Source organism: Crinia signifera, chromosome 7 (assembly GCF_055691185.1).
Source record: "Crinia signifera chromosome 7, ASM5569118v1, whole genome shotgun sequence".
In the NCBI taxonomy this organism is placed as follows: domain Eukaryota; kingdom Metazoa; phylum Chordata; class Amphibia; order Anura; family Myobatrachidae; genus Crinia; species Crinia signifera.
In genome coordinates this window covers 70307848-70322684 of record NC_139223.1, presented here as the reverse complement: position 1 = coordinate 70322684, position 14837 = coordinate 70307848, and the positions used below count along the sequence as shown (strand labels likewise).

Below are 14837 nucleotides of genomic sequence, written 5' to 3'. Positions count from 1 at the left end.
ACTGTCAGGTCCGGGGGGTGTCCCGTCTGGGGGGGGTGTCTTGTCCGGGGGGATGCCTGTGATAGCTTTCACCAAGGACATGTGGAAGGGGAGATTACAGACTCCCCGAGTGGTCCGGACTGTTCCGGTTTTTGCTACATGCCCGAACCATACAGGGAGGCTTTATTCTCCCCCTCCTCCACTCCATGGTGACAGCTGTCACGTGAAGCCCCCCCCCCGGACCGGACACTACAAGCTCCGGACTGCATATTCTGATGTCCGGGCCGGGGTGTTGTCTGGGTTCGGTTTTTACCAATAGCCTGGCCGCCCTCCTGGAGAGGGTCATGTTGGGAGTTAGCACTTCTTACCTCCCAACATGACCCACTCCAGGAGGGAGACTTTGCGCTGTTTCTGGACTTCCCTCTTAATGTATGATTGCTGTCACCTCTTCCAAGCAGGTAAATGGGTAAGAAAGGCGTTTCCACACAGGAAACATTGAGGAAAGTCCAGAAACAGAGCATTCTGTCCCTCCTGGTCATGTTGGGAGGTATGGCACTTGTGTAGAGAACATCTGTTCAGAATTCTGCACTCAGGCTTCACAGAATACCAGTGGAAATAACAAATGTCCAGTGCATGAATAGAGCTTTCATAGACTATTGCTATGTGTACAAGTCACACCCGTACTCGATGCATAGTCAGTACTTGAAGAGGGAAAAGTACTACATTTCCCAGCAACCCTATCCGGGCGCGTCAGAGAAGGTAAATGGCTAGTCTTCCGCTTCTACGCGCGCTATGGTTTGTGGAGGTTGTAGTGTAGAAGGCGAGGCGCGCCCCATGTCAGGGAATGGAGAAGGCGGTGTGACGGAACTACCACTCTGCGCCCTCTGCGTCGCGTCCCGTGCGCCGGCTTACGTCTGTCACGTCGCGGCAACACACGAGGAGCCGTTGAGTGAGTGCTGAGTCGGGTTAGTGCCGCCGCCGACGCTGCAGCCAGCGGGTTCAGAAGCCGGGTCTTCTTCCTCACAGCTGCCGCGTCCCATCATTCCGAGCGGGAAGCTCGTCCGCCTCCGCCCCGCGGTGTTCTCCGTCACTGCCGCCAGCAGCTTCCCGGAAACCATGGACCCTAGCGACACAGCCCCGGATTCCTGGGATCAGGCGGACGTGGACGGCCCGGAGGCCCAGCTCAACTCATCCCTGGCCTCGCTCAACGTGAACGCCAGGCCGTTCGTCCCCAATGTCCACGCTGCGGAGTTCGTGCCTTCCTTCCTGGTTCAGGGCAGCGTGTCTGCGGACGGGCTAGAGGAGGAGGGTAAAGAGCGGGGCAAGGGCTTGTGGAGGCCGGGGAAAGGGAAGTGGGAGGCGGGTGGGCGCCTGATGGTTTGTATAGGGGGTGCTGTACCGGTAAGGAGCCCGGGCCTGGATCTCGATGCCCCCGCCCTGGTCTCCTTGCCTGGGAGGGAGGTGCCTGCGGTGTGATGGGAGACACCGTGATGGCTCCGGCCGGCACTTTCCCACTCACCCCCGGCATGTCGGTATTGCAGCATGGGTGGTATGCCGGTAAAGGGAGGAGGGGGGGAAGCTGTCATTGCTGCTGCGTAGGATTGAAATAACTGCTATGGATAGTCACACTGGCTCATCTTATGGTAAGTGAGCTTCTAGTGGCAGGTCTGATCAGGTTGTGATGTACCCCAGCGTTAGATGGGGAGTACTGGGCACCGCACTTGTATATTAACCATTTTTTATATATATATATATATATATATATATATATATATATATATTTTTTTTTTTTAAATGGCATGTCTAGCAATGTACCAGCTTTAAAAGTCTGTAGTGTGCTGCAGATTTACTTGCTGTTGGTCAGGCATGTCCAAACTATTCCCCTCCAGCTGTTGTGAAACTACAAGTACCATCATGCCTTGCCATAGTTTTAGCATTCCCTAATAGCAAAACTGTGGCAAGGCATGATGGGACTTGTAGTTTCACAACAGCTGGAGGGCCATAGTTTGAACATGCCTGGTGTAGGTGTTTCCAACAGTGTACCTGGTCCTGCCCAACAGTGTACCTTGTAATGCCATGTTTCAGGGATGTTGACAATGTGCTAGCATGTATTTACATTATTATTCTTCAACTCTATAGGCACCCATCCACAAGGGTGAGGTATTGCATGTAGTGCAGATTTGAAAACCCATGTAGTTTCTGTTCCCTGCCTGGGGTGTCGCTGTCTGCTGTAGTGTTTCTAGCACAGGCCTGGTTTGCATATCAGTGCTGATATACAGAACACACTGTGCTAGAAGCACTACAGCAGACAGCAACACCCCAGGCAGGGAAAAGGAACTGCATGGGTTTTCAAAGATAGCGGGTGCTAAAATGAACACTACATTGAATGCATTCCTTTTGCATACAATACAGCTAGATCTCTATGGGCTACTACGAATATTCATAGCAGCCTGTAGGATCTGCGATGCGAGGTGCACGGGAAGTTCCTCACATCGCAGTCACCGGTAAATAACATGCAATGTGTCACTTTTCATGCGATGCGTGGGAATCGCATAAAAAGAGGCCTGATCACATTGGTGGATGTGGCTTTAAACTCAATCAGCTGTTCTTAATCTGTTTCATCTTTCCCAAATAACCAAATAGGGATTTCATTGAGGATATACCTTTACACGGTATTCATTCTGTGCAACAGGATAGTCCACTTACACGGCTTGTGGTGGATGAAAGTAAACTGAGCGGGCAACCTTGCAATATCTGCTGCTAATGGGTACCGGGGGAAAGGAACCGATGGGCCTTAGTTTCCTACCATTACAATGCATGCATTCTTGCCTGCTTGTACCCAGTGCCTGATTAACCAATAGGATGATCAGGCTGCAGCCTAGGGTGCCAGGACTGAGGGGAGGGGGTTATTTATTCTATTCTTCTTAGCTATCATCCATCCCAATGTACTGTAGGGAATTTCTTAAGGTGGCTTCCAGATGGCTGTGCCCATGTAACTTACTAATGGAACCATTACTTTATGTACATTGTGGTACGGTCCCAGCTGGGCAGTCGGATGGTGTGTACACACGGTCAGATGTGCCTTCAGATACTATCGACCATCCGATCGGATGGTGGATAGTATCTGAAGGCACATCTGATTTGCATAAAAGTCTGACTATATAGTACAGATCTGCACTATATAGTCATGGCAGGTAAGACTTTCTGCCTTGCGATACGTGAACGCGCATCGGAATCGATTCATGATCTGAAGGGTTAAAACCCTTGCGATCTGCATCCGATTCCGATTGAGGCAAAAAGTACCGTGTGTACACACCATAAAGCCAAACTCTCCATCACACACCACAAGCATTAGATCCTACATGCCAGTTGTATAACCTTCATTAAATATACATGGGCAGTATGACTGGCGAGTCCCTGAGTACCCATACATGTGTGTTGAGCAGTGTTACAAAGGGAGCTACATGTGTATTAGCCTAGGGCACATGGGACCTTTAAATCAGGTCCTACTTGTACTAATGTTTAAGCAAAATAGTGTTTGATACATTTTGTATCAAGTGGAACAAAACATTGGTACAAGAAAGCTAAAATGGATTCATATGTAAGCAGCTTTATCCGTTATTTGCTTGTGAACATAAATGTATAAAATTCCTTCAGTTGTACAAAAAAAATAATGCTGCTGCTGTGGCTCCAAGTGAAATATATAGGCGTACAGTAGAACTAATTGGCTACACAATAAAAAATATGTACAATAAAATGACATCATATTTCTGGTACTGAAAAAAATAAAATAAACAGAACTATTTTAAGCAAGTAAATGTATGTACTACTGTGTACCTGTTGATATAGACATACAGATGGAGCGGCTCCCTGCATGACTATCAACATGCTATAGGTCCGCCAAGAATGGGGTTTGCGCGCCCTGTTTTAGGCAATGGGATGTCCAAGCGTGTGAGATGCTCTTGTGTCCCCCAGCTTTTCTGATATGGCGAGCTGGCATCCTGAAAGAGGCTCCATCTGTACTATTTACAATATAATATTAAATAGCAAATCTAATAACAGCAAGCATATGAAAATGTCAGTGTTTTAGAAGTGTTTACTCTTAAGGTCCATATACACTGGACAGCATACACACTTGAGCAATTTTCGCCCTTGCGAGCAAAATAGGACACTATGGAAACCTGTCTACCCCATCAATCGGATTCAGTATGAAATACCGGCGTCCGAAATCCCGACAAGGGGGGGACGTGGATCGCCCCCCCTTGCGGGCAGCTGCGTTCGCCACGCAGCGGGCCTGGTGCCTCGCTACGCTCGGCACACTAATTTATTGTCCCTCCAGGGGTGTCGTGGATACCCACGGAGGGACACAAAGTGTCTGGATTTCGGCGGAGGGGATTCTGAACACCGGGATCCCGACCGCCGGGATTTAAACCGCAGGTTAGCGGCGGCTGGCAGTGATGAGGGATCACACATCCGCACTTACTACTGGGCCGAACACACTGGGCAGCTTTTGAGCTGAAAGCAGATTAAATTACACAACTGAGCTGCTTTCAGCCCAAAGTCACACAGTGTGTATGGGCCTTAAGAGATTGAACACAAGTGTGATTATCACTGGCGGGGGGACGACACTTGTTTTTACCAGCAGCTGTCTGTGCCAGGAACCCAATAGAGGATTTCACTGGAGGTAGTGAGCTGAAATATGCCTTAAGTAAAGGCCCCCTTACACTAGGGCGATATACATGCAGTTTGGGCAATTTACGTGCGATTTCAGCAAGAAATCGCATGTACAGTGCCCAGATTACATGACAGGAGGTGCGATGCAATGTGCGTTCCTGTACGCATTGCATCGCACCTCCTTGGTCGTACCTTCTGCCTGTGAAATCTTTAGATGGGTCATCAGGAGCGCAAGCCCCTGCCTACGAGTCATCGCAGCAGGGCTCGCCTCTTCTCCCTCCTGCGGCACAGAGAAGCCTGCATGAATCTGACTGATCCATGCAGGCTTCAACCAAATACGCCTGGAAAATTTGTATTTTCCGATTGTATTTTTTTGCTGAATTACTGGTCAAATTCAGCAGTACTAATTAGGGCCCCCCCCCCCCAGCACCCTTGTTATATCTTGTAACGTGTATGGGCACCGTAAGGCCCCCTTAAGTTGTTTGGGTGGCTATAGTTTTTCACATTGTTGGGTTTATCAGGTTCATACAGCTTAATGCAATCTGGCTGTGTGCACCAGCACGTTGAAAAAATAATTTAATTGTGTCCTATCTCCTTTCACTTTAACTAGTGAATGGGTGTGTAAAACAATTGAATTTTCCCATATGTCCAGAGCAGTAGATAAAAATCGAACTTTCCCTCTGCATGTGTAGTTAACTTAAGTCCCCGCGATGTGCCACTGATGGGTCCAATCCGACAGATTCAGCTTGCGCACTGGGTATCGGCTCAGATAAGGTGTCAAACACATCTGATTTGGACGATTTCTCTGCCAGATCCGACTGGAACTGGCGAAATCATCCCAAATCGGACAAGTGTATGGGCACCTTCAGCCTGTACCAAGGTAGAGGTGTCATCATACATCTAGGACAGGGGTTCCCAAATGCAGTGCTCAGTGTTTTTTTTTTTTTTTTTTAAGGATATCTATGCTTGGCCTCAGGTGATTTACAATTTAGATAACATTTTTTTAGAGGTTCTGTACACAAACCATACAGGTATTTTATATTATCTCTATTTTAGTTAAAAAAAATTTTTAATTCTGCCGCCACTGTGCAAGTGTCCGCTCAGCACTTTCTGGACACTGCGGACTGCCTGCAACACGGCACCCACACCCCCCAGGCTCAGATTTATTTTTTTATTCTCCTGCCCCTGCAGCTCCCCAGGAATTTACATGGGTAAATTGCATGCAATTTATCCCATGTAAAAAATGGCACATCAAGTGCTAAATCTTCAGTGGGAGTTGCCGGTGGAGCTCAGGGGAAATTAGGTCCTATATTACTCTATATCCAATTGACTAAAAATGTTAAGGATGTATTTGATTTAACCATCTGCGCTGAGCCTTGGCTATACTTAAAACTCAGAATGTTGCAGTGCCTTGATGATGATGATAAAAATATATTTTATTTAATTCAACATCGATGTTTTGTTTAGGGTATTAGACTCACATTTACTAGCAGGATGTTTTTGATGTTTTCCTTAAATAACAAATCTTAAGACCAGTATTTAAAAATAGCATTTTTAGATTTAGACCCTGAAAAACACAGCATTGGGGCTGTTTCAATTCGGCACAGTTAGTATCACCCGAAGTGGGCTTCTGGAGCTATTCAAATCAGCACGCTGTTACGTCGGAGAATGCCCGTAATTGCGGGTGTTTAGCATGGCACAAACAGCGATGCTGTTTGTGCCATGCAAAAGCACAAAACAACATTGCCGACCTAGTTTTGTTGGATTTCTGCTCTCACTACAGGAGGGGTTCAAGCAGAAATCCTCCAGCTGGACTTCACTGTGCACTGATTTGAATAGCTCCAGGAGTTACCTTCTGCCGCTAATCACAGCATGCTGAATTGAATAGATCGTTGACCTGTCTTTGGTAAGTTTACCCTCTGTGGCATGAGATGGATGGCGTAACTGAGTCTCCAGGTTCAGGTTATGCCAAGTGTGTTAATTTGAATCTTGGTTGCAAAGCGCTGCAACAAAACAGAATTGTTCCTGCATTATAGAACTTTTGTGTACAGATTCGGTCACACTAATTCTGCGTACACCAGAACCATTTGGCCTCAATCCCCTCAATTTCGATGTAAATTTGGCATGTTTTAGATCCAGGTCCGATCCCATGTGTGTCCCCGCTGGACATTTTGAAGATCCTACCTGCTGCATTCAGGATTTGTAAAAGATCCCTTCAACTGGGTACAGATTGTGAGCAGATCGTGTGCTCCAACAGGTCGTGCGACCTTTGTAGGATCGTCTCGCGATCATAATCATTTTGGTATGTACCTTACATTAGGTATACAAAGGTCACATCAAATTAATGAACGCCAGTTGTGGAGTTGTGTTGTCGCGTTCAACTAGATTCAACTGTCCAAACGAGGGCTGTTTGGGCTGCTGCATATGGGAACCGTGAAGTTTGTGACCTCACTAGAGCATTCTGTATAATATTGGCAATGGCAACAGGGAGCATGTTCCTGTCAGTGTACTGATAACAGATTTGTAAGTATTATTTATACCTTTTATATGACTCCACAAGGGATCTGCAGCTCCCGGCTACAGAGCCCATAAATGAATAAGGGAAACCGTAACGTACAGTGGACTACAATACGGGACAAGTACAGGGTACATGACATGGCTGTATCGGCACACAACACTGAAATAAGTATCAGGGTTATACAGAACTGCAGTATTTGAGGAAAGAGGGCCATGCCTAGGAGAGCTTACATTCTAGTACTGGAATTGTCCATAGTGCACCCCTGCTGTGGGAAGGTGGCCTTCAGTTCCATTTGCTGAATATGAACAGCTGCAAGCTCCAGACAAAGATGCTTGATCTAAGCCACTCTATGTAGCGGTTGGCATTGTGTGCGAGTTTAGTGCATGTAAAGCTGCACTTTCAGGTAGGCTTCAAAAAATAACCAGTAGCTTTACCAAATGCTCCTTCTCCTGGGGCTACCACTCATCATTTTTCTTTTTTTGTATGAAAAGGTCAGGAAATATGCTGTCTGCTAGAATTTGTATACATACATTCTATGTATTGATTCTTTCTCATGTGACTGTCACACAAGGCTTTTCAATTTTGTCTTAAGGCCCGTACATGTCGCCTGCAGGTATAGTCGCACAGCGCGGTTGTGCTGAGCGGTCCGTTAAGCATGTCGCTCAGCATCGGTTCCCCTATCAGCCTGTGTATATGGGGCTTAAAGGCCCCCATACACTAGGGCGACTTGTCCTTAGGACAAGTCGCCCCCGACTTCCCCCTGAGCTTCCCCGGCTGCTCCCCGGGGGAGCTTGATTAGATTGGCACTTGATGTGCCATTTTTTACATGTGATAAATCGTCTCGATTTATCACATGTAAAAAACCAGGGGAGGGGGGGCTACAGAGGTGGGAGCTGGGGACGCTGCGGGGGACAGCGTCTGTGTCCCCCGCTGCTGGGGACACAGACGCTGCGGGGGACACAGGCGGCATAGAGCCGGGCAGGGGGAGCCGGCGGGCAGCCTGTGATTGGATGAGCGCTCTCTCAGCCAATTGCTGACTGGCTTGGAGAGCGCTCAGCCAATCACAGGCCGCCCATGCATTGTATGGGCTTTTTTTTTTTTTATTCAATACTGACAGCTCCCGCCGGCTCCCCCTGCCCGGCTCTATGCCGCCTGTGTCCCCCGCAGCGTCCCCAGCCCCCCCTGCTCCCTCTACCGCCTCGCCGCCCCACTAGGTCCCAAGTCGGGTGGTCGGACGTGCAGCAGGTCCGACCACCCGACGCAGATCCGATGCGCACGGGACCGCGCATCGGATCTAAGGGGGCATCAAAACTAGCCGATTTTGGTCCGATTTCGGCCAGATCCGACTGATCTGGCTGAAATCTGACCAAAATCGGTTAGTGTATGGGGGCCTTTAGTCTTACTTTAAAGTGTAGTTAAGTCACATTTTAGTCTTTTGCTCAATTTTAGTCCATGTTTAGTCATACCTTTTGGTATTTTAATGATACTGTAATTGATTTTGCTAAAGATCTAATCGGTCTAGTCTGAGAATGCATTGCATATGGCATCTGACTTAAGGGGCATACACGCTGGGCAATTTCAGCTCCATTTCGAAGTGATCGGACTAGAAATGGAGCAGGGATTGCTCCGTGTGTATGCCCTATGGCGATGCGTGGTGTCGCTTTAGCCCATACGGAAAGCCAGGGCTTTGACGATTAAATATAGGCAAAGCCCGACTTGGCACAATCGCTGAGTGATTTCCTTGATCAGTCCCATAAAGAAAGTGTGTATGTAGCAGCCTCCTGCTTAGTACCTTTTGTGGACATTTTGCAAAGGCACTTTTCAAAACTAATATGGGGACTACAATTGTTTTCTGATGGGAACATTTTATAAAATATTGTGTCTTGGTGCAGTACTTTACGTGTTTAACATATTCTGTTGTACACAGCTATTGTATCAGTCTACTGAATATTCCTAAAGAGACAAAAGTGCAGATTTAGTAATGGCTTTGTATTCAATCCTGTAAAGCCCATTTATCACTGCATATGGTGTAAATGCTGTGTACTCCCTGGAACATTGCCGCAAGAGAACCCCATCTCACCACATAGTAAAAAACGGTTTCATAATCAAAGTCTGGACATTTGAGTTCTAGTGATATTGCATACACACAAGTATAAAATAATTTGTTGTCTTTTGTCATAATTGGTGTTTCAGCTGACATTCGGGATCCGCAGAGTGCATAAACCATGCCTTGTAAGCGAATGCCCCTTTAAAAAATAAATAATTATATTTATATCTTCTGAGTTTGGCCGGCATTCTGCATGGCCATTAAATTCTGAGGCTATAACTTCTGGCCCAATGTTAACGGTATTGTGCATTTTGTCTGCCTTTATCAGTGTGTTCAGGGCTTTACAGTTCAGTACAATAGAGGACAAGTATAGAGTACATAAATGTCATCTGCTGATACAGCTATACTTTGCTCATACCCTTTGCGGAATGTGTCCTCTGTGTAAAGAATATTGAGGGCTACTTGCTATAGTCTTACGGTCTAGGGCCCCATCCAGTATCTCTGTTGTGAAACACACAGGTGGATGACAATCTTAATAAACCATGATCATTTTGGAAGTCCACATTAGTGTCCACTCTAGGATTTTACAGGCATGCTCCTAATCAGACGAGGGTATGTTATGTTGATTGACAAATGGGGAGAGCTGTATCACTACAGCTTTGTGGCTAATTTCAAGCACTAATATGTAGCAATGTAACTTAATCTTCCTACTTTGGCCCCCATATTTATTTATTTTTTTGCAATGCCCCTCAGACCACCGCACATGCACCTTTGGTGACCATGAACTGTACATGCATTATTCAGTACCCACAGAAGCCCACACATATATCCAGTGACTCATACATACCTTATACTCAGTACCCTACATTTAGCATACCTTCAAACTTAGTTGGTGTAGTGATAACTTAAGTTGCAGGCTGCTGATCAGTGAGGAGGGTGTGTTTTTATTTAGGCATGGTGTATAATTAAATCTACTGACTGAAGTATGAGTGTTTACAATACCAATGTTGCATATCAAAGTGCAGTGATGTTTCTGCTTTGCGATTCGTAGCCGTGTTGAGATTGTGAATGATATAGGGTGCCCACACTGAACGATATCTTTCTATGATGTAATCGGTCCCCTGCCCCATACACACAGTCATTGATGATTTGCCAAATTTAGCTGCATGTACAGATGACTGGGGGAGGTTGTATTTTAAGCTGTATCGCTCAGAAGGGCAACAACCATACCCTGTATAAAATATCTCCTAGTATGTACACATCAGTCGCATTCGGATAAAAAAACGCGCCGCGTCTGGCTTTTCACACTGCTAGGAATATTGATGCTAGATGTAGGAGGATACATTCTATTGAAAACCCAGTTTACTGTAAATATCAGAGCCTGAATGTGTTTGACCAATGTTTTTAAAGACCATTTAGTTTACGCTTGGTTAGCATTGCTGCCTCACAGCACTGAGGTCATGGGTTCGATTCCCACCATGGCCCTAACTGTGCAGAGTTTGTATATTCTCCCCGTACTTGCGTGTGTTTCCTCCCACAATCCAATATTATACTGGAAGATTTATTGGCTCACAGCCAAGATTAACCCTAGAATGAATGTGTGTGTGTGTGTGTGTGTGTGTACATGTGGTAGGGAATATATATTGTAAACTTAACTGGGACAGGGACTGATGTGAATGTTCAACTATTCTCTGTAAAGCGCTGCGGAATATGTGTGCGCTATATATATATATATATATATCTGGTAATTGTAACTTACAAAAAAAGATTTTAATTTGCTTAAATGAAACGAACTTGCTCTCCTGCTTTCATTATGTGTCAGTGTTAACAAGACAGGGTATCCGGTCGACTACTATTGGTTGACCGGCAGTAAGTTGACGTGAAAAAGGTCAACATGTCAATGGTCCACACATGAAGAGTCACTTCAGATAGACTTGTTTGTGTTCTTACTTCACGATCCAAGTAGGCATAGAGGGAGAATATAATAGTACTTGAAGCATAGCGAGCCATGTGAGGGGACGCGGTACGCTTATGTGGTGTCTGACAACCTAGTCAGAGCTGGCTATATTCAGCTGATTGCTCAGCAATTCCAGTGTACTTATTGGGGCAGATGTATTAAGCCTTAACAAGAGATAAGTGTGATAAGGAGAGATAAACGTCCAGCCAATCACCTGCTAACTGCCATGTTACAGGCGGTGTTTAAAAAAAGTCAGTAAGGAGCTGATTGGCTGGACGTTTATCTCTCCTTATCACACTTGCATTTATATCTTGTTAAAGCTTAATACATCTGCCCCATTGTTATCTTGGTCAGACTACTGTCAGTGGTGATATGTGAGCACAGCACTAGATAATGCATACACCCATCTAGTGAGAGCTGATTATCTATACATGTTTCACAAGCAGGCTACTTTTATAGCATATTGAAAGTATGAGGTAAAAAAACAAACAACTCTGTTTGGGCAGCATAAAGCCCCGTACACACGGGGCAACCCTGCTTTTTGTACTGAGTGGGGCTTTGCCTATTTTTATAATGGGGAAAGCCATTGCCAGCCGGCAGGACCGTGCTTTTGCAGAGCATTCTGTGCTCCTGTTCTAAGCGATCTAATAAGATTGCTTAGAAAAGGGGATGAAATTGCCCCATGTGTATGCCCCTTTAGAGTGGGGCTCCAAATTAAGTGGTTTTTCTCTCTCATGCAGCAGGAGACACTGGAGATTACATCGGGTTTAGAGCTGGGAATGCTGGGAGCTAGGCACACTAAATTTGTTTCAGGGCAGGCTGGCTCCTCCCCTCTAAGACCCATCATACCCCCAGTTAGAAAATTGTGCCACGGGAGCTGGTCACAGTTTTTACACTGCTCCAGAACTGAAGATATTTAAAAGAGAGGAACCCTTCCCTGCTTCACTTAAAAGTGTGGGTCCGGGTGTCCTGCGCCCTTGGTTATACCAAGCAGCCTGTCAGAGCCTCACTAAAGGCATCTGCCAGACTCTCCAGTGTTCCTGCGGCCGCCTACGAAGGGACCGTCAGACACAGTGAGTACCGCTGCATCGCGACCGCGCGCTTTCCCTCAGGCGGCAGCGGGGGTCAGAGCCGCGCTCCCCCGGTCTCCGGCGGTGCACGCAGAGGTGCTTGTCGGAGGTTTAGTGACAGGTGCGCGGCTGGAGCCCTCAGCAGCGCGTCGGAGGGAGCGCGGGAAGCCGCCATTTTGGGTGAGGGTGCAGGCGGGAAGAAGCCTGAGGCTGTTTGTAAGCGGCATGGCGCGGCCATAACACACACGCAAGAGCCCTGTTAATGTCTGCTTCTCCCTATAGGTGTTCAGCAGCATCGGGCTACACAGCGCAGTAGTGTGGGGAAAATTATTTGTCCTAGTGAGGACAGTAAGGGCCAATAGGTGTAAGTTTCTAACCTCCAGGACCCAACACCCCAGTAACATATCTGTACTGTGTGTCATTTTGGTGTGTGTGTGAGTGCAGGTATCTGTATAACTATCAGACCGGGTTTGGGCTGAAATCATGACCAGCAAATCAAGCACCAAGGCTTCACAGAAGCTATATGTCTGTACTGTGTGTAATGCTAGATTTACACAGCACTCGGCTGATGGAAAGACTAATTTATGTAAAGCCTGCACTGTTTCTCCACCGTCTTCCCAGGCAGGTGATTCAGGGGAGGCACCCACACCAAAATGGGTATCTCTGTTGTCAGGTACCATGGAAAGGTTATCTGCAGAATTAGCAGAAAACCGTAGTGCTGAGCCTCCATGGGTGACTACTTTAGCTAGATCTGTAGACACCCTGGCTACATCCATGCAAAATCCCCAAAGAACAGCACCTGTGAGACAAAAGCGTCCTTTACAGGTTGTGTACTCTGAAGGGGAGGGTGATTCTGAGGAGGATCATGCTCCTTATAATGAAATGGAGGAGGGAGAATGGGAAGATGTACAGGAGGTTCTCCCAGAACCTGAGCCTGAACCCACTCACATGGGAGTGGAAGCTCTTATTGTGGCGGTAAAACAAGTGTTAAAATTACCAGACGATCCAACTCCAGAACCACAGGAGTTTGACCTGTTTGGACAAACAAAGAAATCCTCCATAGTTTTTCCCTGTCCAAACCAGGATAAATTGTTAGCTGCATGGAAGCAGCCTGACAAACGTTTCCAAATTCCAAAACGTTTTCCAGTAGTCTATCCCTTTGAAGTGTCTGCCCTAGGAAAATGGGAGACCCCGCCTCCAGTGGATGCATCGGTGTCCAGATTATCAAAAAAGACCACTCTACCGGTCCCTGGCGCATGCTCCTTAAAGGACCCGTCAGACCGTAAGTTAGAGTCCACCCTAAAAACTATTTACATGGCTGCTGGGGCTCAACTCAGACCAGCCATTGTCTCTGCCTGGGTAAACAAGGCCAATGCCAAGTGGGCGGACATGATTATTGAAGGACTAGACTCAGGTATACCTCCAGAAGAAATTAGACAACTGGCAGAACACATAAAAGAGTCAGCTAACTATTTAGGGGAAGCGGCCAGAGATATCTCTTTGATATCTGCACGCATTTCAGCTAACGCAATATCCGCCAGAAGAGCTTTAGGGCTCCGCTCATGGCAGGCCGATGCTGAATCTAAGAGGGCTGTAGAAGGGCTCCCGTTCGCGGGAGAGGTCCTCTTTGGCCCAGAATTGGACAAGTGGATAGCCCAAGCAACAGGTGGCAAATCTGCGTTCCTGCCAACAGCACCTCCACCTGCTAGACGCCAATACACGGGGCCATCGTTCCAGTCATTTAATTCCTTTCGCCCACAGAATTCCTTTCGAGGAAGGGGAAGAGGTTTCCACTCCACTAGAGGTACTCGTGCCAGAAGTAGACCTCAGGCCTCTGTCACCCGTACTGAGCCCAAACAAGCTCAGAAACCAGTGGCATGACAATTTGCCAGCTTTCTTAGGAGAATCTATAGTGGGGGCAAGGCTACTGGACTTCAGAACCCAGTGGTTCTCTCTAACAGAGGACCCTTGAGTTCGCAGCCTAATTTCAGAGGGTTATCGGATTCAGTTCGATTCTCCTCCCCCCACTCGATTCTTCACTACAGCTCTCCCCACTGCACAAGACAAGAGGATGGCACTGCAGAGTGCAGTAGACACCTTACTTGCGGCTCAGGTAATCATCCCAGTGCCTTCTACTCAAAGGAGCAAGGGATACTACTCCAATCTCTTTGTAGTGCCCAAGCCGGATGGGTCAGTACGACCCATCTTAAACCTCAAATCTCTAAATCTGATGGTGGCCTACCAACCCTTCAAGATGGAGTCTATTCACTCCGTAATAGCATCCTTGGAACACAACGAGTACATGCTCTCGCTGGACATCAAGGATGCCTATCTTCATATACCAATATGGAGGCCTCATCAAGCGTATCTGAGATTTGCTATAGGCAAGGAACATTTTCAGTTCAGGGCCCTGCCCTTCGGATTATCATCGGCACCCAGGGTCTTCACAAAGACACTGTCGATCATTATAGCGTACCTCCGGAACCAAGGGGTCACTATAATACCATATTTAGACGATTTACTCGTCAAAGCACCATCTCCAGCAGTACTGGAACGGCATGCTCTGTTGACAGTCCAGACCCTGACCAAGCT

At 46.9% G+C, this 14837-nt stretch overlaps 1 protein-coding gene across 3 annotated transcripts in view; it reads left to right on the top strand.

The window, feature by feature from the left end:
* The first annotated feature begins 504 nt into the window (after positions 1–504).
* Positions 505–14837, top strand: part of GSPT1 (G1 to S phase transition 1) — a 49385-nt gene continuing 35052 nt past the window's right edge. The window contains exon 1 of one of the 3 annotated variants that reach the window (XM_083153312.1): positions 505–526. In XM_083153312.1, coding sequence (XP_083009438.1) covers positions 517–526 — 10 coding nt within the window. In that variant the 5' untranslated portion in view covers positions 505–516. Of the gene's footprint in view, positions 527–832; positions 1289–14837 lie in introns of those variants that run through there. The other 2 variants (XM_083153311.1, XM_083153310.1) reach the window with 2 other exon arrangements.